The sequence below is a fragment of the Phoenix dactylifera genome, chromosome 5, assembly GCF_051530095.1.
Source record: "Phoenix dactylifera cultivar Ajwa chromosome 5, Ajwa_hap1_PhDact_Kaust_v1.1, whole genome shotgun sequence".
Taxonomy (NCBI): domain Eukaryota; kingdom Viridiplantae; phylum Streptophyta; class Magnoliopsida; order Arecales; family Arecaceae; genus Phoenix; species Phoenix dactylifera.
Genome location: NC_143194.1, coordinates 16,551,688 through 16,577,449, shown reverse-complemented (window position 1 = coordinate 16,577,449; position 25,762 = coordinate 16,551,688). Strand labels below are relative to the sequence as shown.

Genomic DNA, 25,762 nt, shown 5'->3' with positions numbered 1-25,762 from the left:
TGTAATCTTGGAATAGATTATAGTAAAGTTTTCAAAAAAGGTGTCTTGGGGAGTGACTTAGATGCTGAGTTTGGCGTCGAACTATTATAAAACCTTTGTATTTGTTATATTGTGCATTTTTTCTTATCTTTTATTCAACTCCTTAAGTTTACATCTGCACATACATATTGTAATTCACCTTACAAATACTTTGTAAGTTGGTTTTTCAATTGCACATAAATGTAAAACTTTAAAAACCCAGTTCAACCCCCACCCCCCTCTCAGGTTGTATCGCTAGGCAACAACTTCTTGGTAGGCTTGGGTGAATGATAACATGAAAGGGGCTATTGTGGGGGATAAACTTTATGAACAAACGATGTGTTTCGAAATTTGTTTTCTTACACTTGAGACACCAAATTGATTTGGACAACCATGGTGACTTATTTTATATTTAAAAGCAAAGTAAGGTCCTAGTTCCACTCCTTTTCCTTAAACAAAAATCAAGTAGCATATCTGGTCATGATACATCATTATCGTAGTGGGACTGATCAGTTGGAGAATTTGAGATTTTGATATGTTAGCCGCTTCAATGCAACGACCCTAGAGGTCCACGACCTAGATCAGACTATTGCAATGTCCGCAATGAAGAACGGCCTACGACAATCTAGCTTCGATGTTAGTTGAATTGACTGTAAACATGAACTGACTATAAATGTGAATTGAATGTTAGTTAAAGTGAATGAAGACAGCTTCACTTTCCATATATGTTGAACTAAATGTGTGTTCAGGGCATATTAGTTTAGTGTTTAGGCATATTGGTTCAATGCATATTGTTTAGGTATATAAAGTGAGTATATGTGTGTTTGGTGCATATTGGTTCTGTCACGCCCCCGTCCCGAGATCGCGGGCCGGGGGTCGCGCCAACCGCCGCACACCCGTAGGAAACTCTCCCCCCGAGCATGCAAGGCATCTAAACCAAACACCTCAATTATGAAATTCCAAAATAATTTAACAGAATAAATTGAAATCTTATTCCATTGACTAACTCAAGTCATAGTGTCTCACAAGTCTAAATATGCAGCGGAATAATCATTTACCAACATGCAGAAACCTAGTTCTTAAAATAATAAAAGTCCACCAATCATAATAAATGTCCATAATAACAAATCAACTTAAATAACCCTAATCTAAGATAACTTGTGCCACAATCCTTCTAGTCGCTCTCCCAATTTGAATCCCCAATAGACTAGTTCTCGAAATCTATAAAACAACAAGAGATGGTATAATGAGCTAGACAGCCCAGTAAGTAATGAACACTCTAGCTAGATAAATCAAGCACTAATATGTGGAAAATAAATAAATATGCAGTTCCAAAGTATAAGTCAAATATTTCTTAAATTCAAAAGATTCTTTTCGCGGTTTCAAGATTCTTTCACATATTCAATTTATCATGTCGATCCTGGACTATGACCACATGTTCCCTGTGGCAGGGTCATCAACACCGACTAATCTTCTTGCGGTGAGTCCTTCAGGACAGTCAATTGCCAACGTATCTGCCCCCATTGGCGGGGTCCTCAACATAGCCAGGTCGATAGTTCAGCTTATTCTCTATTTCATATTTCAGTTATATATAAAAAAAACATACAATGTCAAAACCAAATGTCGTTCAATCTTAATTTCTTTCAATTTATCAGATTCAACTCAACAGCCAGGAACTATGACCACATGTTTCCTGTGGTAGGGTCATATCACCGACTATTCTTCTTGCGGTACCAATGTATTAGCCTCCATTGGCAGGGTCCTCAACATAGCCCGACTGCAAGTCTGAATCTATTTCAAGTCATAATCTTTTCTTACATTATGTTTAGTGTTCCAAGCCAAAAGATACAATGTCAGAGCAATTAAACACAATTCAAATCAGAAGCAAATACGTTCAATCATAATCATATAATATTCTAAAATACACATATAATCCATGCATCAAATTCGAAATCATGAATAATTCGATTCGTGAAACATGTATATAGTTTGCCGATAAATCTAGAAAAGAGGTTACATCACTTACCTTGCGAACGCGATCCACAACAAATCCAATTAATTCCGCAAATCCCTCACAGAACCTAATATTCAAAAACCATATTTTCTTTAAAATTCATCACAATATATATATAAAACCTAAATTTTAACATTCTCCCAGGGCCGACCCTGCCGAAGTGTCTAGCACCCCGGGTTCGGGTTCGGATCCAGGTTCATACCCGTAAACCACCCTTCTTTTATATATATATATATTTTTTCTTTCTTTCTTTTCTTTTCTTTTCTTTTCTCTTTTCTTTTTCCTTCTTTTCTTTTTCTTCTTTCTTCTTTTCTCTCCCGATTCCCTTCTTCACCTTCGGCGAGACAGGGGACCCGTGAGCCCCCGCCCCCCTTCTTCTTCCCTCTCGGTCGGACCCAAGGCGGCCGCGGTGGCTGGCCTTGGCAGCAGCAGGAGGTGGCGGAGCAAGCCCGGCCACCCCCGGCGATGGGCGGCGGCGAACACGCCGACGGCTAGGGCAGCCGTTTTGGACCCAAATCCGGCGATCGGCCGGCCCCAACCCACCACACATCGTGGCCAAGCATCAGAAGAAAAGGAGAAGAAGGTGAGAGATTCTTACCTCAGCCCCGACGAAGACCGGCGCCTCCCCCTCTCCGACGGAAAAGAAGAAGAAGACCCCCCCCCTTCGTACCGACGGAAATGAAGAAGAAGGAGAAGAAGAAGAGGAAGAAGAAGAACCCCAACTGCCCCCTTTCTCCCCCACTCTCTCTTTCGACGGCTCTTCTCGGTGGCCGCAAGGAGGAGAGGAAGCCCTAAAAACAGGGCTTCCTTCTTCTTCGGGATGGAAACAAATCCATCCCGTCGCCTCACGTGCGTTGCACGTGAGGCTGAGGTTTTGGGACTGGGCCGGTCACTTGGACCGGGCCCAGTTCCAGGGTTTTACATCCCACCCTCCTAAAAAAAAATTTCGTCCACGAAATTTGCGTACCTGCAGTTTCGAAAAGTTGAGGGTATTTCTGCTTCATTTCATCTTCCAGTTCCCAGGTAGTTTCTCTTTCTGTATGATGGCTCCACTGCACCTTGACGTAAGGTATAACACGATGTCTGAAAACTTGATCTTTCCTGTCCACTATCCGCACTGGATGCTCCTTATATGATAAATCTTCTCTAACTTGTAAAGGCTCAAGCTCCGTGACATTACTTGGGTCTGGTATATATTTCTTCAACATTGAGATATGGAAAACATCGTGTACACCAGCCAGAGAAGGCGGCAAGGCAAGTCTATAAGCCACCTTACCAATTCTTTCTAAGATCTCGAACGGACCAACAAATCTGGGATTCAATTTTCCTCGAATACCGAATCTTGCAACTCCCTTTGTAGGTGATATTTTAAGAAATACATGGTCACCAACTTGAAATTCTAATTCTCGTCTTCTATTATCCGCATAACTCTTCTGTCTACTTTGTGCAGTCCGAAGGCGATCTCTGATTAGCTGAATTTTCTCAACTGTTTGTTGTACAAATTCAGGGCCCAACAATCTTCGTTCACCAATATCATCCCAACAAATTGGCGAACGACATTTTCTTCCGTATAAAGCTTCATAAGGCGCCATCTGTATGCTACTCTGATAACTGTTATTATATGCAAATTCTATCAGAGGTAGATGCTCATCCCAAGAACCCTTCATATCTATGACGCAAGCTCTCAACATGTCCTCGAGTATCTGAATGGTCCTCTCAGACTGGCCATCGGTCTGAGGGTGAAAGTCAGTACTAAAACATAACTTTGTTCCCAAAGCCTTATGCAAGCTTTTCCAAAATTGTGATACAAATCTAGTATCTCGATCAGACACAATGGATACTGGAATACTGTGCAGTCTCACAATCTCTTTAATGTATAATTTAGCTAGCCTTTCCAGACCAAACCCAACTTTGATAGGTAAAAAGTGTGCCGATTTGGTTAGCCTATCCACTATCACCCACACGGCATCGTTAGAACTGGGAGTCTTTGGCAGTCCTGTTACAAAGTCTATGGAAATTTGTTCCCACTTCCATATTGGAATGTCAAGGGGCTGAAGCGGCCCTGCTGGTCTTTGGTGTTCAGCTTTAACCTGCTGACATACTAGACATTGTGCCACGAATTGAGCAATTTCTCTTTTCATGTTGTTCCACCAATATAATTCCTTTAAATCTCTATACATCTTAGTTCCTCCCGGGTGCACTGTATATCCAGACCGATGGGCTTCTTTAAGAATTTTCTGTTTAATTTCCAAATCCATAGGTACACAAATTCTATTCCGATACCTCAAAGATCCATCCTCATGTATCCCGAATTCAGATATATCTCCTGCTTCTACTGACTCCCGAATCTTCAATAACTGCTGGTCATTACGCTGAGCTGTCTTGATCCTCTCTATGAGTGTCGGCTGAACCTGCATATAAGCGAATTGAGTCCTTGTGCCAGGTACTCGGATTTCTAGTTCAAGTTTCCTCACATCTTCCAAAATATGTAGTTGGCTAGTAATCAAAGTAGCCATATTTCCTATTGACTTTCTGCTCAAGGCATCTGCAACAACGTTAGCTTTTCCAGGGTGATAATTTATCGTTAGATCATAGTCCTTCAACAATTCCAGCCATCTTCTTTGTCTCAAATTCAATTCCTTCTGGGTAAATATATATTTCAAACTTTTGTGATCTGTAAACACCTCGCATTGCACGCCGTATAGATGATGTCTCCAAATCGTGAGAGCAAAAATCACAGCTGCTAACTCCAAATCATGAGTAGGATAATTTTGCTCGTAAGATTTTAATTGTCTAGAGGCATAGGCTACTACCTTACCATGCTGCATCAAAACACAGCCGAGTCCCTTCCTTGAAGCATCACTATAAATTGTGAATCCATCATCACCTGTAGGTATAGTAAGAATAGGTGCTGTAACCAATCGCCTCTTTAATTCCTGAAAGCCTCGTTCACATTCTTCAGTCCATTCAAACTTAACTCCTTTTTGAGTTAAGCGAGTCAAAGGTATAGCTATAGAGGAAAATCCTTCCATAAATCGTCTGTAATAGCCTGCCATTCCTAGAAAGCTGCGAATCTCAGAAACATTAGTAGGCCTGTTCCATTGTACTACAGCTTCCACTTTTGCTGGATCCACAGAAATCCCATCTCCGGATATGATATGCCCCAAAAACGATATCTCATTCAACCAAAACTCACACTTCTTTAATTTAGCATAGAGCTTCTCCCTTCTTAAGAGTTGAAGTACGCTTCGTAAATGTTCCTCATGTTCTTCTTTTCCTTTTGAATAAATTAAAATGTCATCAATGAACAATGATGAGAGCACAAAAGTGCGATCTACACATCACTTAAATTGGTATTGTTGCTAATAAATAATAATAAAAGTGCTACATTAATATTATATTTTTGGTGGATGCAGTTGATCGTAAATCAGAGTTAAGATGCGAATTTGGTACAAATTTGGATGATACATAACCCCGAACCTGATCATGCCGGAGCATAATTAATATGATCAATTACACTTGCACTCGAGCAACACTTGGCAGTCATTCGGAGGCACCACATAATGGATTCGCCAAGGGTTTTGTTTCATTATCCGAGAGGACCCAAAAGCCCGTGGGCTCACAGCAGCGGATCCTTCATCACGTTCCATCCGCGCCTCCCTGCATCATGTTCGTGTCCAACTCATCTCGTCCACGTCTGCCTCTCCCAAACTCCAGCTCGCGCGATCGTGAAGCATCCCAAACCGTCCACGAGTCCAAGCTTCATCCCCAGCAATCTTGCGCAGCCCCAGCATCCGCACGTCGTCCGCGACCATCTCGGCGACCTCCCCAACAGTCCGCGATCAGTTTCCTTCTCGGCGTCTTGCAGATCGGCGACTCGTCCCAGCGTCGATCCCACGCAAGTCCAGCCTCTTCATCCGCCCGCGATCACTCCCAGCTGTCCGTGATGATTTTGTGCATCCTCTTCTTCCGCGAGCCATTCCCGGATCTGCGCCTGCTCTTCTTCCGCCCGCGATCATCTCCACAGCTTCCGAGCCCGTGATCCCCTTCTTCCGAACCCGCATCAGACCTCCCCAGCCGTCTGCAAAGCATCCGCTCCACATTTGCCGCCTCCCACGCATGATCCGTGGCATCCGTTCTCAGCGTCGGATCCGTGACACGCTCCTCTTCCGCCAATCTCACGGCTCCCAGGCATATCAGCCGATCCTAGCTTCCGGATCAAGCAGCATCACCGCCCTGCCATTCGCCTCACCCACAGCGCCTCCCAGCAGCCCGCTTCTTCCTCCGTTCCAGCCGTCCGCAATGCACGATCCTCGGTGACGTTTCCTCCCCACGCGCGATCAGTGAAACCATCGATTCCATGGCTCTGGGGCGATCTATATGAAGAGGGCCTTCTCGACTGGAAAGGGGATCCCTCATTCGGAAAAACAGAGGCGCCGGGCTGCTGCAGTGGAAGAAAACAAGAAAGAAGAAAGGGAGAAGAGAGCTGCCGGCCTCTTGGTTTCAAACGAAAAAAAAAAAGAAAGGAAACAGGGGATGCCCTGTTTCCGAAAATAAAAAGAAGAAAAAAATAGAGAGTGAGAAAGGGAGGGATGTTGATGTTTGTAATGGCTTGCTAATTCCTTTGGCAAAGGGTGATGGATGAATCCTTGTCATGTTGCTTTCATCAAGTATACTCTAATCTTTTATTCTAATTGTTTTATATCTATTGGTATGTTTTGAATTCTTGAATATTTATTTATTTGATAGATCTTTTATGGTTTATATATGTATTGATGCATGGATTGTTTCGATTTTTGATTTGTCGTAGACGTAACCGGCACGATAAATACTTAGATGTTGAATTCATGTTTTCAGATTGTATACTCCATGATTAGAACTACTCTATCTTATTAATCTTTAATCAAGAATCACCGAGTTTATTTATTGAAAGTAATATTGTTAAGGAGGATTCCGGATCCCTAGCCTTCTCTACATTCTTGAACTTTGTTTAATTATCTATTAATCCTCTGCTTTTAACTTTTGAAAATCAACTGAAAATTACATCTAAAAATTACGCTAATAATCTTTAGATCGTTCCCTGAGGAATCGACCTCGGACTTCCGAGTTATATTACTTGTGCGAATCTCCTGCACTTGGGAGAGCAGTTTTATTTTTGCACCAAGTTTTTGGCGCCGTTGCCGGGGAACGGCTGAGTTATTAGTATAATTTTAGATTTAATTTTTACCTTAGTAGTTAGTATTTTTCTTTTAAAAAAAAAAAAATTGCATCTTTACTACTATTTTTTAATTCCCTGCATAGTTTGCATCAAACTCTGATATCATAGAAATTAGCCGTCTGATTTGACTCAAATTTGGTCAGCTAGTGCAAGACACATTGTTAGATAATCTGAACGGTCGGATTGACATTCTGACATTTTTAAGACCATCAGATTAATACGAAATCTTGCTGCTATCTACTTTAAATTTTCTGCATTTATTTTTTTTTTAGAATCAGAATTTTATTGTTATCATATCTCATTAACCCTTGTTGCTAATTGAAAATTTAAGAAAAAAAACTTTAAGAAAAGATCAAGGGTCATTATTCAAAAATAAAAAAAAAGAGGGAAAACCTAAAATTTCAAATTTTAAATTTCAAATTTCAGAATTCAAATTTCAAATTTCAGACTTCAACTCGTAAAATTTTTTTAAAAAAAATAAATAAATAATTTGCTTGATCACCTATTCAATGAAATTTAATGTCATGTCATAAAATATTAAAAAAAAAAATCTCTTGATTATTGCATATAGTATAAGGCATCAGCATAAAATATTTTAAGGGCAGAACCCATTTAAAAAGATAAGGTCGGGATTTCATCACTCGTCCTTAGCCTAAAAATCACCCCAGTGCATAAATATCCTAAGCTTAACTAAAATCAACTAGACGTTGGCCCCTAAGGACATTCGAGCTCAATAGGACGAAGACCACCGAAAGTTGCACCAATTTCGCTCTGTGGCTTAGTTGATGTCTAGGCAAGCTTTGTCCCTATAAGGGAGACAGTTCATCTGTTCGAGGCAAGTGGGTTTTAAGTGGGACCTTTGCGAACGCATCGTGACCCCTCCACTTACCTGGGAGCTTACCTGGTCAACTCGGTTCATTAGACCGGATTGGAGGCTTAGGTGCCCTCTTCAAACCAGTTAGGAGCTGTCTAGAAATTTAAGAAAAACATTAGAAATTGAGGTGTAATGTTTTGTTGCATGTTTGATTGTGAATAGGATTTTTGTTTTAGGATGTCGTTTTAGGGTATCTTTAGTTGGTACTTATATTTATTTTTTTATTTAAAAAAAAAAGAAAAAAAAAAGAGAGGGAATTATTTTGCATGTTAAAGTGGAATAGGGACGACACCGGTCGATTAAGTCGTACAACTTTAGATCATCCCTTTGGACATACCTCTGAAATTCCTTCGCAATATCTCACACCTTGTGAGATGGCTGATCTAAATGAAGATGCGGGGAGTCACCACAATCGAGAACGAGAACCCCATGTTATGACTCTAAGACAATACCTACAACCGGCTAGGACTAGTCAGCCTTCATGCATAATTTTTCCTGATAATGTAGGACATTTTGACATCAAACCAGGGGTAATCCAATTGCTGCCCAAGTTTCACGGGTTAGAGTCCGAAAGTCCGTATCTTCATTTAAAGGATTTTGAATAATTGAGCATTACATTTAGAGTGCCAAATGTCACCGAGGATGTCCTCAAGTTGACATTGTTTCCTTTCTCTCTAAAGGATAAGGCCAAAACATGGCTAAACTCTTTGCGACCTAGATCAATAAGAAATTGGCAAGATATGCAGAGAGAGTTTTTAAAGAAGTTCTTCCCCACACAAAGGACCAACTTTTTGAAAAGACATATCAGCAATTTCCAACAAAAAGATAATGAAACATTTTATGAATGTTGGGAAAGATTTAAAGACCTTCTTCTCTCATGCCCTCATCACGGATTCGAAACTTGGAGAACCATTAGCTTCTTTTATGAAGGTTTATCTCCACAGTTGAAACAGTTTGTAGAGACCATGTGCAATGGTAGATTCTTAGAAAAACAACCTGATGAGGCATGGGAGTATTTGGATTCCCTTGCTGAGACTGCCCAACTTTGGGATAACGGGGATAGAAACAACAAGTCTTTGCATAAGCCTACTAGCTCTGTACAGGGAGGCCTTTACAACCTCAGAACTGAGGATGATCTTCACACTAAAATGGCAGCCCTCACTAGGAAGGTAGAAGAAATTGAGCTTAGGAAGGTTGAGCCTGTCAAAACTATAGAGCTTAGAAACGAGTGTTGTGGCATCTGCGATATGTCGGGTCATACCACTACAGATTGCCCCACCATACCGGCATTCAAAGAAGTCTTGCACGATCAAGCAAATGCTATGAACTCCTACCAAAAGCCTTATAACGATCCATACTCGAATAACTATAACCCTGGTTGGAAGAATCATCCAAACTTTAGGTGGAGAAATGATCATCCTCAACAGTCACACCATTCAGCTCCTCCACCTGCACATCCTACTTATGCACCATCACCTTCTCAAAAGCCAAATATCGAGGGTACCTTGCAATCCATACAAACTTTTCTACAAGGTCAAGCTAATATCAATGCTCAAAATACTCAAAATTTTGAAGACATAAGGAACCAATTGTCAATGTTGACTACCGTCCTAAGTACCCAAGAGAAGGGTAAGCTTCCAGCTCAACCCCAACCTAACCCACAAATGCACGGTAGTAATAATACGGCTCCTTCTAGTTCGCATACAGAGCATGCAAAGAGCATCATGACTTTGCGTAATGGGAAAGTCATTGATCAAACCGTCCAATTGAGACCGCAAGTCACTTCTAATTCTGATGCTCCCAAAGTCGATGAAAGGGACAAAGAAGAAGTTGAGGTTCCAACTTCTACCGAGAAAGTTGAATGTCCTTTTCTTCCACCTTTTCCACAACAGTTAAAGCCGTTGCAAAAGCTCGAACCTAATTCTGAAATTCTTGAGCTTTTTAAATAAGTAAAGATCAACATACCTCTTCTTGATGCAATCAAATAAGTACCCTCATATGCCAAATTTTTGAAGGACTTGTGTACTGTTAAGCGCCGATTAAATGTTAAGAAGAAGGCATTTTTAACTGAAAATGTGAGTGCTATTTTGCAGCACAACATTCTCCCTAAATTTAAGGATCCAGGTTGCCCAACCATCTCATGCATCATAGGTGACTTTAGGATAGAGCGAGCATTGTTAGATTTAGGGGCGAGTGTGAATTTATTGCCATATTCTGTATATGAGCAACTTGGTTTAGGTGAGTTGAAGCCAACCTCCGTCACTTTGCAATTAGCTGACAGGTCAGTTAAAATTCCAAGGGGGATTATCGAGGATGTATTAGTCCAAGTAGACAAGTTCTACTTTTCTGTCGATTTTATTGTATTGGACACACATCCGGCTTCGAATTCACAGTCTCAGATTTCGGTCATTTTAGGATGTCCATTCCTTGCAACTTCTAATGCATTGATTAATTGTAGGAATGGCGTCATGAAACTTTCTTTTGGTAACATGACCTTAGAATTGAACATTTTTAATGTGTGCAAACAACCCAATGATCCCGAAGAGAGTAAGGAGGTTGATTGGGTTGAAACCATCGCAGAAGATTATTTGTTAGCTAAAGCAATTAACGACCCATTCAATGATAGCTTAATTGATTGGTGTCCTAATGGAACCAATGATGATGATTTGTCAGTCACACCTATTGTGGATAATCTGGATATCAAGATGGTCAATGGGTGGAGACCAAAAGAAGGAGAATTTGAGAGATTGTCGCCTCGAGAGGTGAAAATAGTACCATCCCATGAGCAAGCACCCAAGCTCGAATTGAAACCCTTACCAAAGGAACTTAAGTATGCTTTTCTTGGACCCGAAGATACTTTTCCTGTAATCATCTCGTCTGGACTTGATCATACCCAAGAAAGAAAATTAATTGATGTTTTAAAGAATCATAAAGGAGCCTTAGGGTGGTCTATTGCCGATTTGAAGGGAATTAGCCCCTTAATTTGCACGCACCGGATATATTTGGAGGACAATGCCAAAACCACAAGGCAAATGCAACGAAGGTTAAATCCTACAATGAGAGATGTGGTTAAGGTAGAAGTCCTCAAGTTGCTTGACGTGGGTATTATTTACCCAATTTCCGACAGCAAGTGGGTAAGCCCTACTCAAGTCGTTCCTAAGAAATCGGGTTTGACGGTAGTAGAAAATGAACAAGGTGAACTAGTTTCAACTCGTGTCCCGACGAGTTGGCGCATGTGTGTTGACTACCGAAAGCTGAATTTGGTCACACGAAAGGATCACTTTCCTCTACCCTTCCTAGACCAAGTATTGGAGACGGTTGCAGGGCATGATTTCTATTGTTTTCTCGATGGCTATTCGGGATATTATCAAATTGAAATTTCACCGGAAGATCAAGAGAAGACTACCTTCACTTGTCCTTTTGGCACATTTGCTTTCCGACGAATGCCATTCGGGTTGTGTAATGCACCTGCAACATTCCAAAGATGCATGCTCAGCATCTTTGAGGACATGAATGAGAAATTTTTGGAAGTGTTCATGGACGACTTCTCCGTTTTTGGCGACACATTTGATGATTGCCTGTCACATTTACAAGCTGTCTTAGCTCGATGTATGGAAAAGAATTTGATACTGAATTGGGAGAAATGCCACTTCATGGTGCCAAAGGGAATTGTCTTTGGACATATTGTTTCATCGAAGGGCATGGAAGTAGATAGAGCTAAGACTGATTTAATTGCTAAGCTACCTGCACCCAAGACGGTTAGAGATGTTAGATCATTTTTGGGTCACGCCGGATTTTATAGGAGGTTCATCAAGGACTTTAGTGTCGTAGCTCGACCATTATGTAACCTCCTATCCCTTGATACATCGTTCAATTGGACTGAAACTTGCCAAGATACATTCAAGAAGTTAAAGTCTATGCTTAGCACTGCACCCATCGTTCGACCACCCGATTGGTCATTACCTTTTGAGATTATGTGCGACGCTAGCGACTATGCAATAGGAGCTGTCTTAGGACAACGCAAGGATAATAAGCCATATGTCATTTACTATGCAAGCAAAACCTTAAACGATGCTCAAATGAATTACACTACCACCGAGAAGGAATTGCTTGCAGTAGTATTTGCCTTAGATAAATTTCGCTCTTATATCCTTGGTGCTCCTATTGTTATCTTTACGGACCATGCGGCACTAAAATATTTGTTGGATAAGAAAGAGGCCAAACCACGCTTAATACGATGGATACTTCTACTCCAAGAATTTGACATCACTATCAAAGATAAAAAAGGAGTAGAGAATGTGGTTGCTGACCATTTATCACGATTAGTTTTTAATGATTCAGTGCCACAGTTTCCCATCAAGGACTCATTCCCTGAAGAGCAGTTGTTTGCACTCTCTATTGTGCCATGGTACGCTGACATTGTAAATTTTCTTGTTACGAACCGGATTCCGGAGCATTGGGGGTCGACAGATAGAAAAATTTTCTTGTGCGAAGTAAAGAATTATTACTATGACGAACCCTATTTATTTAAATATTGCAATGATCAAATCTTTAGACGATGCATACCGGATCATGATATACAAAGCGTACTTTCTTTCTGCCACACTGATGCTTGCGGTGGATACTTTGCCTCTAAGAAAACTGTTGCAAAGGTCTTGCAATGTGGTTTCTATTGGCCTACTATGTTCAAAGATGCCCATGAGTTCTGCAGAACATGTGATCCATGTCAACGTATTGGAAGTCTAACTCGTAGGCAAATAATGCCTCTTCAACCCATTACTATTATCGAAATTTTCGATTGTTGGGGCATCGATTTTATGGGCCCTTTCCCACCATCTTTTGGATATGAGTACATTTTAGTCGGTGTCGAATATGTGTCCAAATGGGTAGAAGCTGTTGCTTGTAAGACCAATGATCACAAACCTGTCCTGAAGTTTTTAAAAGAAAATATTTTTTCACGATTTGGGATGCCTAAAATCATAATTAGTGACGGTGGAAAACACTTTTGTAATAAGCCTTTCGAAACCTTATTGAAAAAATATGGTGTCACCCATAGAATTGCTACCCCATATCATCCGCAAACCAGTGGCCAGGTAGAGTTAGCCAATCGAGAGATCAAACGTATTTTAGAGAAAACAGTGAACCCATCACGGAAAGATTGGTCCTTGAAACTATCAGATGCATTATGGGCTTATCGTACTGCATACAAAACCAATCTTGGCATGTCTCCCTACCGGCTAGTCTACGGAAAAGCGTGTCATTTGCCCGTAGAAATAGAACATAAATCGTATTGGGCAATTAGAAAATTGAATTTTGATTTACAAGATGCCGGTCTAGCTAGAAAATTGCAATTAAACGAGCTTAATGAGATTCGCAGAGATGCTTATGACAATGCTAAAATTTGCAAAGAACGAATGAAGATCTTACATGATAAATCAATTTTAAAAAAATCTTTTGAACCTTTGCAAAAAGTTCTTTTATATGATTCCCGCTTACATCTGTTTCCTGGTAAGTTGCGATCGAGATGGACAGGTCCTTACATTATAAAAACTGTTTTTCCACATGGGGCGGTTGAGATTGAGAATCCACGGGATGGTAGAATTTTTAAGGTAAATGGACACAGACTTAAACCTTTTCTTGAGAATTTTGCAGATGAAGAAGACTCCTTTTTCTTGGGGGAGCCTTCTTATGACTGAACATGAAGGCAAAGGTATGTGTATATTAGTTAGGATTATTTTTCTAGTTTTGTAGGTTTTATTTTCTGGATATCAACAGCTCAAGGTATTCCTCTTCTCTCCAATGTTATTTTCTCTACTGTCTTTCATTATAATTTTCTTGTATCTATTACATTGAGGACAATGCAATGTTTAAGTTGGGGGGAGGGAAGTATTTTGCATAAAAAAATAAAAAAATAAAAAAAAAGTTTTTGCATTCTTTTCTAAGCAAATGCACATGTATTTTCATATTGAGTTTGTGCAACTATTAAGGCAAGGAATACATGCGTACTATGACTGATTAGAGACCTATTATTAGATCTCCGCACATGTATTTAATGATTATAGGAAGGCCTCAGGAGTTCACATTTGTTTAATGCATTTTTATTAAGCTATATCTGTAAAAGAAGTACGAGTATCCTTGTCCGTACTATAAGGTTCTTGATTTGGTTTTCACATAAAGATCGAGGTTGAATACCCCGGCTAGATCATCTAAGTGCCTTATGTTCCGATCTTGGTTGACCTATAGTCACGTTGCAGTCACATTATATGGTTCAGTTTACCTTCTCTATTTTGAAAAAAAAAAATTAAATAAATAAATAAATGAGGAGATGACAAGTCTAACCTCGTGGCGTAGTTTGGTTCGAGTAATTAAGCCCGAGGGGTGTTTACACCTAATGCCTTGAGCCAACTGGATCAAGAGTCATTGGCCGAAAACTCGCTACATGGACCTTGCTAGAGCCTAAGGGGGTTGGACTATTGTAATCACCATATGTGTTTCCAATATATATCTTAAAAAAAAAAGAAAAAAAAAAGCATGAATAGGGTTGGTCGGGCTGAACCCAGTGACATGTGGTAATGGCTGGTTTGACTCCATTGTATTAGACCTTTGTGTACTTTGGATATTTAGTTGGGATTGATAGCTCTTTCTTTACATACGAACCATTCTTGACGAATGTAGACAACATGTGATATTCTGAAAATTTGATAGATCAGGTTCTAATAAACTGTAGTAAACACTTGCGAACTTGAGTAGTGCACCTAAAATTCAAGCGGTACTATGTTGTGGTGGAGGTATTAGTGCTCTAAGAAAGTCATTCTGTTTATGCATACTACACTTTAGTATTCCCCTTGCTTTGATAGTTGCCAAGCTTGAGAAAAATATATATATCACATGTGTATTGACTTAGATTTCATTGTATATCATTTTATGAATGATGTTTGTGGGTAACATTACTGCAAACCCTCACGAGACAACACTCGTCCACTAGGATAACCTAGGGGTTTAACGGCTTGTTGCACGTGCTAAGTGCAATCGTAATTCCCTACGAAAGTGGGCATGTATCTTTGTTTTGTATCTTTAGCTTCAATAAAAAGTCATAGGTTTACCACACCTTTTGCGCTCTCATTTTATCGTTTGCTCGTTAATTGCTAGAGACTAGCAATAAGCCAGTTGGGGGGTGTGATGAGAGCACAAAAGTGCGATCTACACATCACTTAAATTGGTATTGTTGCTAATAAATAATAATAAAAGTGCTACATTAATATTATATTTTTGGTGGATGCAGTTGATCGTAAATCAGAGTTAAGATGCGAATTTTGTACAAATTTGGATGATACATAACCCCGAACCTGATCATGCCGGAGCATAATTAATATGATCAATTACACTTGCACTCGAGCAACACTTGGCAGTCATTCGGAGGCACCACATAATGGATTCGCCAAGGGTTTTGTTTCATTATCCGAGAGGACCCAAAAGCCCGTGGGCTCACAGCAGCGGATCCGTCATCACATTCCATCCGCGCCTCCCTGCATCATGTTCGTGTCCAACTCATCTCGTCCACGTTTGCCTCTCCCAAACTCCAGCTCGCGCGATCGTGAAGCATCCCAAACCGTCCACGAGTCCAAGCTTCATCCCCAGCAATCTTGCGCAGCCCCAGCATCCACACGTCGTCCGCGTCCGCGACCATCTCGGCGACCTCCCTAACAGTCCGCGATCAGTTTCCTTCTCGGCGTCTTGCAGATCGGCGACTCGTCCCAGCGTCGATCCCACGCAAGTCCAGCCTCTTCATCCGCCCGCGATCACTCCCAGCTGTCCGTGATGATTTTGTGCATCCTCTTCTTCCGCGAGCCATTCCCGGATCTGCGCCTGCTCTTCTTCCGCCCGCGATCATCTCCACAGCTTCCGAGCCCGTGATCCCCTTCTTCCGAACCCGCATCAAACACCACCACAAATCGATCTAGAAAGGATTTAAATATTCTGTTCATTAAGTCCATAAAAGCTGCTGGGGCATTCGTCAATCCAAAAGGCATCACCAAGAATTCATAATGTCCATAACGAGTTCTGAATGCGGTCTTGGGTACATCTTCCGCTTTGATCTTTAGCTGATGATATCCTGTGCGGAGATCAATCTTAGAGAAAACATGTGCACCTTGCAACTGGTCAAATAAATCATCTATTCGAGGCAAAGGGTACTTGTTCTTTATAGTGACTTTATTCAATTCTCTATAGTCAATGCAGAGTCTCATGCTTCCATCTTTCTTTTTCACAAAGAGCACTGGAGCTCCCCAAGGTGACACACTAGGTCGTATAAAACCCTTGTCCAGTAAATCTTGTAACTGATCTTTCAATTCTTTTAATTCAGCTGGGGCCATTCGATAAGGAGCTTTAGAAATCGGACCTGAACCGGGTACAAAATCAATAGTGAATTCAATTTCTCTGTCCGGTGGCAATCCTGATAACTCCTCGGAAAAGACGTCCGAAAATTCATTCACTATAGGAATATCCTCTAACTTTAGTTCATCTTGTTGTATATCAATTACTGAGGCCAGATAACCTGTGCATCCTTTCCTTAACATTCGTCCAGCTTGCAAAGCCGAGATAATATGAGGAAAAGCAGTTCCCTGGTTCCCACAGAAACTGAATGCCGGTTCCCCCGGAATTTGAAAGTTTACCCTCTTGTCATGACAGTCTACTGAGGCATGATAGGTAGCAAGCCAATTCATCCCCAGAATGACATCAAAATCCCACATATCAAGTACAATCAGATCCACAGGTAACTCCCTATCTATTATTTCAATTTTACATGACTTGCATATAACATCAGTGCTCAACATACCACCTACTGGCGTCTCCACATAGAACTTAGTGGTCATAGATTCACACAATATATTATGTGTTTTGATAAAGCTTGAGGATATGAATGAATGTGTGGCACCCGGATCAAATAAGACATAAGCATAAATATCGAATACGGGAATAGTACCTATCACCACTGCATTAGAAGCTTGTGCATCCTGCTGTGTAAGTGCGAACACCCTTCCTTGAGTCTTTGGCCTCTGGCTTCCTTCCATTGCCTGCGTAGATTTAATCTCGTTTCTTTGTGGGCAATCTGCAATTTTATGACCTTTCTGTCCGCAATGAAAACAAGAACCTGTAACCCAGGGACAATTTGCAAATTCATGATTACCGCCACATCTTGAACACTTTCCATTCTCATTTTTGGAATTTCTATCTTTATTTGGCTTCTGAGCTGGATTCTTGAAATTCTTGTTTCCCCCTTTAAATTCAGCAGGTCTGTTTCTTTTCTTTTGGTTTCTTTCTCTTTCAGCAAAAGCTTCGTTGACTTCCCTTTCAATGATTAAAGCTTTATTCACCACAGCTGCGTAGGTAGTCAACTCATAGGGTACCACTTGCTTCCTAATTTCAGTCTTCAATCCCATCTCAAACTTGTGCACTCGGTCTTGCTCATCCTCTACCAATTTCGGAACAAATTTGGCTAGTTCTGTGAATTTGGCTTCATATTCGGCCACTGTCATGCCCCTTTGCTTCAAATGGATAAATTCTTGTTCCTTCTGTGTCCTGACACTCCGAGGAAAATATTTATCATAGAATGCATTTCGAAATTTATCCCAAGTAAGAGGTTCCCCATCATGCTCAAATTTATGCTCCAACATCTGCCACCAATTAAATGCTTCTCCCTGCAACATGTATGATGCAAACAAAAGTTTTTCATCGTCCCGGCATCTTAAGACAGCAAATGCTTTTTCCATCTCTATAAGCCAATTGTCGGCTTCCAAAGGTTCTGTAGTCCCCTGAAAAGCTGGAGGAGCCAGTCTCTTAAATTCAGCTATGCTGCTACGATGTTCACACTGTTCCCCTCGTCCTTGCTGTGGCTGTGTCTGGAGCAACTGCGCTTGTTGTTGGAGCAACTGCTGTTGCACCTGCTGTTGCATTTGCATGAGGCCCACCATGGTCTGCATAACCTGGCTTAAGCCCGGTTCCTGTCCCGTTTGAGGGTTCATGACTCCCTCCTGCTGAGGGATACTTCCAACCCGTTGGGGTGTGCTGTCAGCATGCCGGTTCGGTGTCTCATCTGCAGCACTAACAGTAGTCTTTCTCGCCCGACGTTGAGGCATCCTGACCTATATGCATCAAATAACAGCAGACTCATAAAAAGAAAGCTCACCGAATTAAATTATTATTATTATTTTTTTATATATATATAAGAATAATCATCACATTCTTCACACCTAACGTCCCAATGTCCCTAGTGTCTACCCACCTACACTCATATCGTGTATGATTCTTTGTCTTAGATTCTATCCAAGTCCGCTCTGATACCACTTAAGTTGTCACGCCCCCGTCCCAAGACCGCACACCCGTAGGAAACTCTCCCCCCGAGCATGCAAGGCATCTAAACCAAACACCTCAATTATGAAATTCCAAAATAATTTAACAGAATAAATTAAAATCTTATTCTATTGACTAACTCAAGTCATAATGTCTCACAAGTCTAAATATGCAGCGGAATAATCATTTACCAACATGCAGAAACCTAGTTCTTAAAATAATAAAAGTCCACCAATCATAATAAATGTCCATAATAACAAATCAACTTAAATAACCCTAATCTAAGATAACTTGTGCCACAATCCTTCTAGTCGCTCTCCCAATTTGAATCCCCAATAGACTAGTTCTCGAAATCTGTAAAACAACAAGAGATGGTATAATGAGCTAGACAGCCCAGTAAGTAATGAACACTCTAGCTAGATAAATCAAGCACTAATATGTGGAAAATAAATAAATATGCAGTTCCAAAGTATAAGTCAAATATTTCTTAAATTCAAAAGATTCTTTTCGCGGTTTCAAGATTCTTTCACATATTCAATTTATCATGTCGATCCTGGACTATGACCACATGTTCCCTGTGGCAGGGTCATCAACACCGACTAATCTTCTTGCGGTGAGTCCTTCAGGACAGTCAATTGCCAACGTATCTGCCCCCATTGGCGGGGTCCTCAACATAGCCAGGTCGATAGTTCAACTTGTTCTCTATTTCATATTTCAGTTATATATAAAAAAAACATACAATGTCAAAACCAAATGTCGTTCAATCTTAATTTCTTTCAATTTATCAGATTCAACTCAACAGCCAGGAACTATGACCACATGTTCCCTGTGGTAGGGTCATATCACCGACTATTCTTCTTGCGGTACCAATGTATTAGCCCCCATTGGCAGGGTCCTCAACATAGCCCGACTGCAAGTCTGAATCTATTTCAAGTCATAATTTTTTCTTACATTATGTTTAGTGTTCCAAGCCAAAAGATACAATGTCAGAGCAATTAAACACAATTCAAATCAGAAGCAAATACGTTCAATCATAATCATATAATATTCTAAAATACACATATAATCCATGCATCAAATTCGAAATCATGAATAATTCGATTCGTGAAACATGTATATAGTTTGCCGATAAATCTAGAAAAGAGGTTACATCACTTACCTTGCGAACGCGATCCACAACAAATCCAATTAATTCCGCAAATTCCTCGCAGAACCTAATATTCAAAAACCATATTTTCTTTAAAATTCATCACAATATATATATAAAACCTAAATTTTAACATTCTCCCAGGGCCGACCCTGCCGAAGTGTCTAGCACCCCGGGTTCGGGTTCGGATCCGGGTTCATACCCGTAAACCACCCTTCTTTTATATATATATATATATATATATATATATTTCTTTCTTTCTTTTCTTTTCTTTTCTTTTCTCTTTTCTTTTTCTTTCTTTTCTTTTTCTTCTTTCTTCTTTTCTCTCCCGATTCCCTTCTTCACCTTCGGCGAGACAGGGGACCCGTGAGCCCCCGCCCCCCCTTCTTCTTCCCTCTCGGTCGGACCCAAGGCGGCCGCGGTGGCTGGCCTTGGCAGCAGCAGGAGGTGGCGGAGCAAGCTCGGCCACCCCCGGCGACGGGCGGCGGCGAACACGCCGACGGCTAGGGCAGCCGTTTTGGACCCAAATCCGGCGATCGGCCGGCCCCAACCCACCACACATCGTGGCCAAGCATCAGAAGAAAAGGAGAAGAAGGTGAGAGATTCTTACCTCAGCCCCGACGAAGACCGGCGCCTCCCCCTCTCCGACGGAAAAGAAGAAGAAGATCCCCCCTTCGTACCGACGGAAATGAAGAAGAAGGAGAAGAAGAAGAACCCCAACTGCCGCCTTTCTCCCCCACTCTCTCTTTCGACGGCTCTTCTCGGTGGCCGCAAGGAGGAGAGGAAGCCCTAAAAACAGGGCTTCCTTCTTCTTCGGGATGGAAACAAATCCATCCCGTCGCCTCACGTGCGTTGCACGTGAGGCTGAGGTTTTGGGACTGGGCCGGTCACTTGGACTGGGCCCAGTTCCAGGGTTTTACAGGTTCATTGACCAGGCATATGGAACCATTGATGTTAGTTTGTTCAGTTCATATTGCTTCAATGTATGGAACAGAAATCAGTGCATGATAGAATTTGCTTTTAGCTTTAATGAAATCAGAAGTGAGTTTGTTTAGGCTTTAGTGTATAACAGAATTTGTCCATGTTATTTCCATGTATGGAACTGAATTTTAGTTCCATGTCTTGAACAATTGAACACGACTCAACGTTTATTCATGAAAGTAGAAGTGAATAAAAAAATGATTATAGGAGGAATAGAGTTTATAAAACCAGCAACAAAATAAGGCAAGAGATTTCTATTTTAGTATAATTGAAGCCCAATCCAGTTATAATTGAAAATGGTTAAAATCTGAACATAAGGAACAAGTCCGTTGTCATTAAAAGGTTTTGCAAGAAGCTAATACATTGTCATGGTACGTAAGGTTATAAAGAATGAGGTGCATTAGGCGTATATGCTAGCAAAATCAGAATAATTGTCACTATCCAAGATAAGGCCACAAATCTATTACATTATTCTTTCTCTCCCAACTTTTCTTCTCTTAAGATTGCCTTTTTATCTCAGTAAGATGATTTTCAAGTAGAAGTTTCTCTATTTCTACACTTTCCTTCTCAATCTAAACCAGTCGCTTCTCATGCTCTAACATATCAATTCTTTTCTATAATTTGCTTACTATCTTGAGTGCACATCCAATCCACTCTGGATTGCACTACTAGAAGTAGTTGCACTTCCATCGACCTATAATATAAAGATTATTTATGGTCTTGAATCTCCTTTGCTTTTTTACTATAATGGAAAATGTAACACCCGGCCCAGCTAATAAGGAACTGGGCCTAATTTACTTGAGCCGGAATATCCGTGTGGCGCGAGGACCCACCGGCTTAGAAACCAGTGGACGAAATCAAGCTCGATGGATAGCGTGGCCAGACGGAAAGACGGGCATTTGAAATTGATCCAAACTCCTCGGTCTCTTTCACCAGAGTAGAGGCAGATAACAGCATCCATTTCCAACCCCCCCTTCTCCTCCTCCTCCGTCTTGAAAGAGTGACAAAATGGTAGTGTCGATGGGAAGCCGGATCTCCCCGTCGGCCACGGCCCACCACCGCCTCGGTGCGGCCGGGATCGGGGCGTTCCGAGAAGGAGAGATGATGGGAAAGAGGATGGACTGGTGTCGCCACCGCCACCACAACCGCCCAAGCGGTGGCCGGAAGCACTCCGTCCGAATGTCCATTGCAACCGCCGACCTCGCCTCCGAGGTCAAGGTACATCTTGGCTCCTTATTCTTCTTTTATTTTACTGTTTCGTTTGTTATTTTTATCTTGGAGTTACGGAGTATAGGGCCCTCTTGCCAATAGAAAATTAGACTTTTTGGCGATAGGGAGGCCCACGCACCCAGGTGGCCCTCTTTATCAAGTCTGGCTTCCTTGTGGAAATTCCAAAAGCGGGCAAAGATTTTGCTGGCGGACAAGAATATACCACGCTTTCGGCCTTGCAATGTCTGCTACTTGTTAAATCGTTGGCAGCGGGCATGCAGGGTGACCGGGTTAATATTCTGGCTAACTGGTACTCAAGTTTGTTAGATTCTATTGCTTTACAAGACTCCTCATGTTGTTTAGTCCTTTTCTTCATGTTGTTGCTCCTAGTTGGGTTAATCTGGATCAACATCTCAATAATGCCGATATCCCTGTATAATGGATCCGCTAAGACCGTTAATTTACTGCTATATCAGAAATGGGGGCCATCATTTGCCCAATCAGACTGGAATGCCTTATCTGAGAATGAGATGTTGGCTGCGATGATGGCATTGGAAAGAAAACAGAAATCTAATGGCAATTTTCTTGCTCAAACCACTCTACTAAACATTGTTCCCAGAAGTTGAACTGGATGACTTTAGCTTAATTGTGAAATGGCTAATTTTGAGCTGCTTATTATTTGAAAATTGTCTGTTATAGCATGAGTAGGAGAAAATTTTCACGATAGTTTGAGGACAGCAATTTCTTCAAGTCTTGATGCAGCTTGTCACTTGATGTGAAGTAAGATTGACAACTTCAACCAGATTTGGTTGGATAGATGGTGCCATACCATCATGTCAATCACCTTCACATGTAATTGGTCCTCTATTCTTGTATCATGCTACCTACTAGAACATCAGCAGGTAACATTAATGAAGGTCCAAGAAAAGTGTGAAACCTAAGCTATCATACAAACTATTGGTGCGATGCAAAATGCTTTGCTTCGTGGATCAACAACAAAACTGCATTTTAAATGTGTTTTTATTTATGTATGTTTCTTTTGAATGTAAAAATGTGAAATATATATACATATATATTTTGGTTATTTTGGCTTAGCAGTGCATTCTTAAATAAATGGTGTCCCCACTCCACAGGCATGTCACTAAAGTAATATTCCTTGAGATTACTGTTAATACTAAACATAAACTTCTATACATTTGTTTTTGCAGATTTCTTCTTGAAAATAAACAGAACGTGTTACAGGAGACACTCAATACAATGCACTGTTTTAGACATACCCATTTCGGTAGCATATTATTATCAGTATAATAAGCCAATGGTTGTATTGGCTCAAGCCAACTGCATCGTTGGCTTGAATAAAATTCTAGGTTCTATGTGAGAGCCACAGTTTTGGCTGCTCAGGAGCCTCCCTCTTTTTCTTTTCCCTAAGCATGGGATATCTTGCCTTACATGTTACAATAAAGTTCTCAACTAAATGTAAGTGGCATATAATATGGATGCCAAAATTTATTTGCGTAAGATAATTCTTGGTATGTATGCAGTTCAAGGATTTGGATCTAGAGTGGCGAAACCCCCGGACGGTTGTGGCAGTTATTCTTGGTGGAGGAGCTGGAACCCGTCTTTTTCCTCTCACCAAACAAAGGGCCAAACCGGCAGTAAGTGCTAACAACCGTTTTATGCACCTACTTTTGTCCTCTTCTTCCAACCAATACCGCTCGTTTTATGTGCTTTGTAGAAACAGAGAGTTCAAAATTCAAATAGTGGCTTCAGGATTTTGGCTATAAACCATGAAACACTCTGTCATGCAAATTCTCCATGCCTCCTTTTCTAAAATTTTCTTTTTGTCTTCAACTTTGCATTTTAAAAACTTTGGCAGTTATAAGGACCCACAGGAATAAGGTACCACTCAGGTTATGCCTAACATAATTCATAAGATACCATCATCATCATCAATTTTTAATGTTGATTTCTTTGTCTTTGATTTGACTGAGAGAACTCTCCATTTTAGTTTCTAATAGTTTTGTACTATTAAAGGGAGAGAAGTGAGAAAATGATAGTTTAAATTAGTAGATATCAAATTCTTAAGAAAAAAGCAATTACAGGGTTCTTGAAGGAGATACTTCAAGGCTATTTAAAGCTAACCATTTCCTTATCCTCTCTATTGTGGAACTGACATTTCAATTCCCTTTTATCCTGCCCATAACTACTTCACTCTCTCCCTCCTCTTCCCCTGCCTAAACTGACCCAATTTGAAGATAAATGAAACCAGTGAAATCCATCAAAGAAATCTAAGAACTGTGACCCCACTCTCTTATTTGGTTTTTATAAAAAGAAAAAAAAATAAAATCTTATCAACAAATTTTGAATCTAGAGATATAAAAAATTTCTCGAAAATGGATAACTGGGTATTCAGAAGGGATAGCTCAAGGATCTTGGAAACTAAGCTTTCCTTTTTCTGTACTTCGAAACCCACATCCCACGGCCCCCTTGTCCCTAGCCCCCCCTCTCCCCCTCTGCCTAAAACCATCATTCAATGAGATAAATAAAGCTGGTCAATCTCTGCAAAGGAAACTAAGATCTATGCCCTCAAACTCTCGTATAGTTTTCATAAGAAAAAAAAATTAGCATGCCATGGATGATCCTGAGAAAACATGGAAGAAATGTGAATAGTTGTAACCTTATTTTCAAATCAAGTTGCTTTAGAAAAGATGAATTTCACCCATGGTCTGCCGAACAGGGCCAAACTGCCCGGTTTGGGCAGTGCCGAGCTAGCCTGGTGCGAAACTGGGTTAGTTCGCTTATTATTTTCGGTTTCAACCCTAAACCGAACGGAACAGGTACCGAACTGACCGGAACCAGCCAGAAAGGGTCTGAATTGGTCGGAACTGGCTGGTTTAGCTCAAACTCGGTGCGAACCAGCTGGTTCGCATTGAGTCAACCTGGTTTCGAACTGGGCCCCCAATAGTGACTTGTCTTATGCTTTAATTATAGTTGGGAAGGCCCGAGAGGGCCTTCCCAACTACAATTGAAAGTGGTGAAGAGATTTCTACCACTTTTCCTTCCCAACCACTCAAAAAATTCGCTGATTCAGCAGTTCAAAAGAAAGATCCAAGCCTAATAAGGTGTGCTTTCTCTTCTCTATCTTACATTCCCTCATTTTCTTGGAGGGGCATGGAAAAATAGCTCAAAAATTACAAAACAAGGAAAGATCATGCTAGAATTTTTAATTTGTGGTTAATGTTATTATATACTGTAGATCTATAGACGATCTACACGATGACATAAAAAATTTTAATTTCGAATTATATATAATTTCTAAAAATTAGAAATATATTTTCGAATTAAAAAATAATTTTTTAAAAAATAAATAAAAATTAAAAAAAGGTAAAATCGGAAAGGTATTTTGGGGCATACAATCTACTTTCTATAAAAGTTTGGTATCCATTCATTTAAGTTTAGATGCGGTAATGCACACAGTGGTCTAGGCCTAAATTTTAAAAAATGAGAAATAAGTAATCTTTGATGCATGCCCAAGGACCTAAAAAATATATATACCATCCATTGTTATGTTCTACACAGATCTAAGCTGAAATTAATTTTTTAAAATATTAATATTAAAAAAATTATTTTTAAATTCAAAAAAATTAAAAATATATAAATAATTCTCAAAATTATGAAAAATTACTTGTACATATTAAATAATTTAAAAATAATTTTTGAGCTAGAAATCATATTTTTTCGAATTTATAAAATTTAAATATATTTTTAAATATGAAAATTATTAAAAATATATAAATAAATAAAAAATATAACAATTAGTATTATTTTTTAGATAAATTAGATGTATTTTTTGGGGTAAAAAAAATTATCTTCGTCATAAGAAAATTTTTCTATTTTTAAATATTTGATAGACAGATGTTAGCCATTAAGAAAAAAAAGAGCCAGAGAGTG

General features: G+C 40.3%; 2 protein-coding genes, 1 long non-coding RNA gene and 1 other non-coding gene across 9 annotated transcripts in view; 1 reads left to right on the top strand and 3 right to left on the bottom strand.

Annotated features, from left to right (window-relative positions):
- Positions 1–1,071: 1,071 nt before the first annotated feature.
- LOC148703417 (uncharacterized) lies at positions 1,072–2,688 on the bottom strand. The gene is made up of 3 exons (XR_015987006.2): positions 2,631–2,688; positions 2,045–2,099; positions 1,072–1,239 (listed from the first exon to the last, which is right to left on the bottom strand). It is a non-coding gene; the product is annotated as an uncharacterized LOC148703417 (long non-coding RNA).
- A 6,222-nt stretch (positions 2,689–8,910) lies between these two features.
- On the bottom strand, positions 8,911–9,019 carry LOC113461417 (small nucleolar RNA R71). Its single transcript, XR_015987770.1, has one exon. It is a non-coding gene; the product is annotated as a small nucleolar RNA R71 (small nucleolar RNA).
- Positions 9,020–15,923: 6,904 nt separating this feature from the next.
- Positions 15,924–18,260, bottom strand: LOC148703416 (uncharacterized). Its single transcript, XM_088722969.2, has one exon. The coding sequence runs from the start codon at positions 18,258–18,260 to the stop codon at positions 15,924–15,926; it is 2,337 nt and encodes a 778-aa protein (XP_088579095.2).
- Positions 18,261–21,494: 3,234 nt separating this feature from the next.
- Positions 21,495–25,762, top strand: part of LOC103696273 (glucose-1-phosphate adenylyltransferase large subunit 3, chloroplastic/amyloplastic) — a 125,549-nt gene continuing 121,281 nt past the window's right edge. For 2 of the 6 annotated variants that reach the window (XM_088721708.2, XM_039116106.3), the window contains exons 1-2: positions 21,501–21,820; positions 23,353–23,466. In XM_088721708.2, coding sequence (XP_088577834.1) covers positions 21,611–21,820; positions 23,353–23,466 — 324 coding nt within the window. In that variant the 5' untranslated portion in view covers positions 21,501–21,610. Of the gene's footprint in view, positions 21,821–23,352; positions 23,467–25,762 lie in introns of all 6 variants that reach the window. The other 4 variants (XM_088721711.2, XM_088721709.2, XR_005507013.2 and 1 more) reach the window with 4 other exon arrangements.

What these genes read in the sequence shown, in the direction of transcription:
- LOC148703416 (XM_088722969.2), bottom strand. Translation starts at nt 18,260, where the DNA reads ATGCCTCAACGTCGGGCGAGAAAGACTACTGTTAGTGCTGCAGATGAG.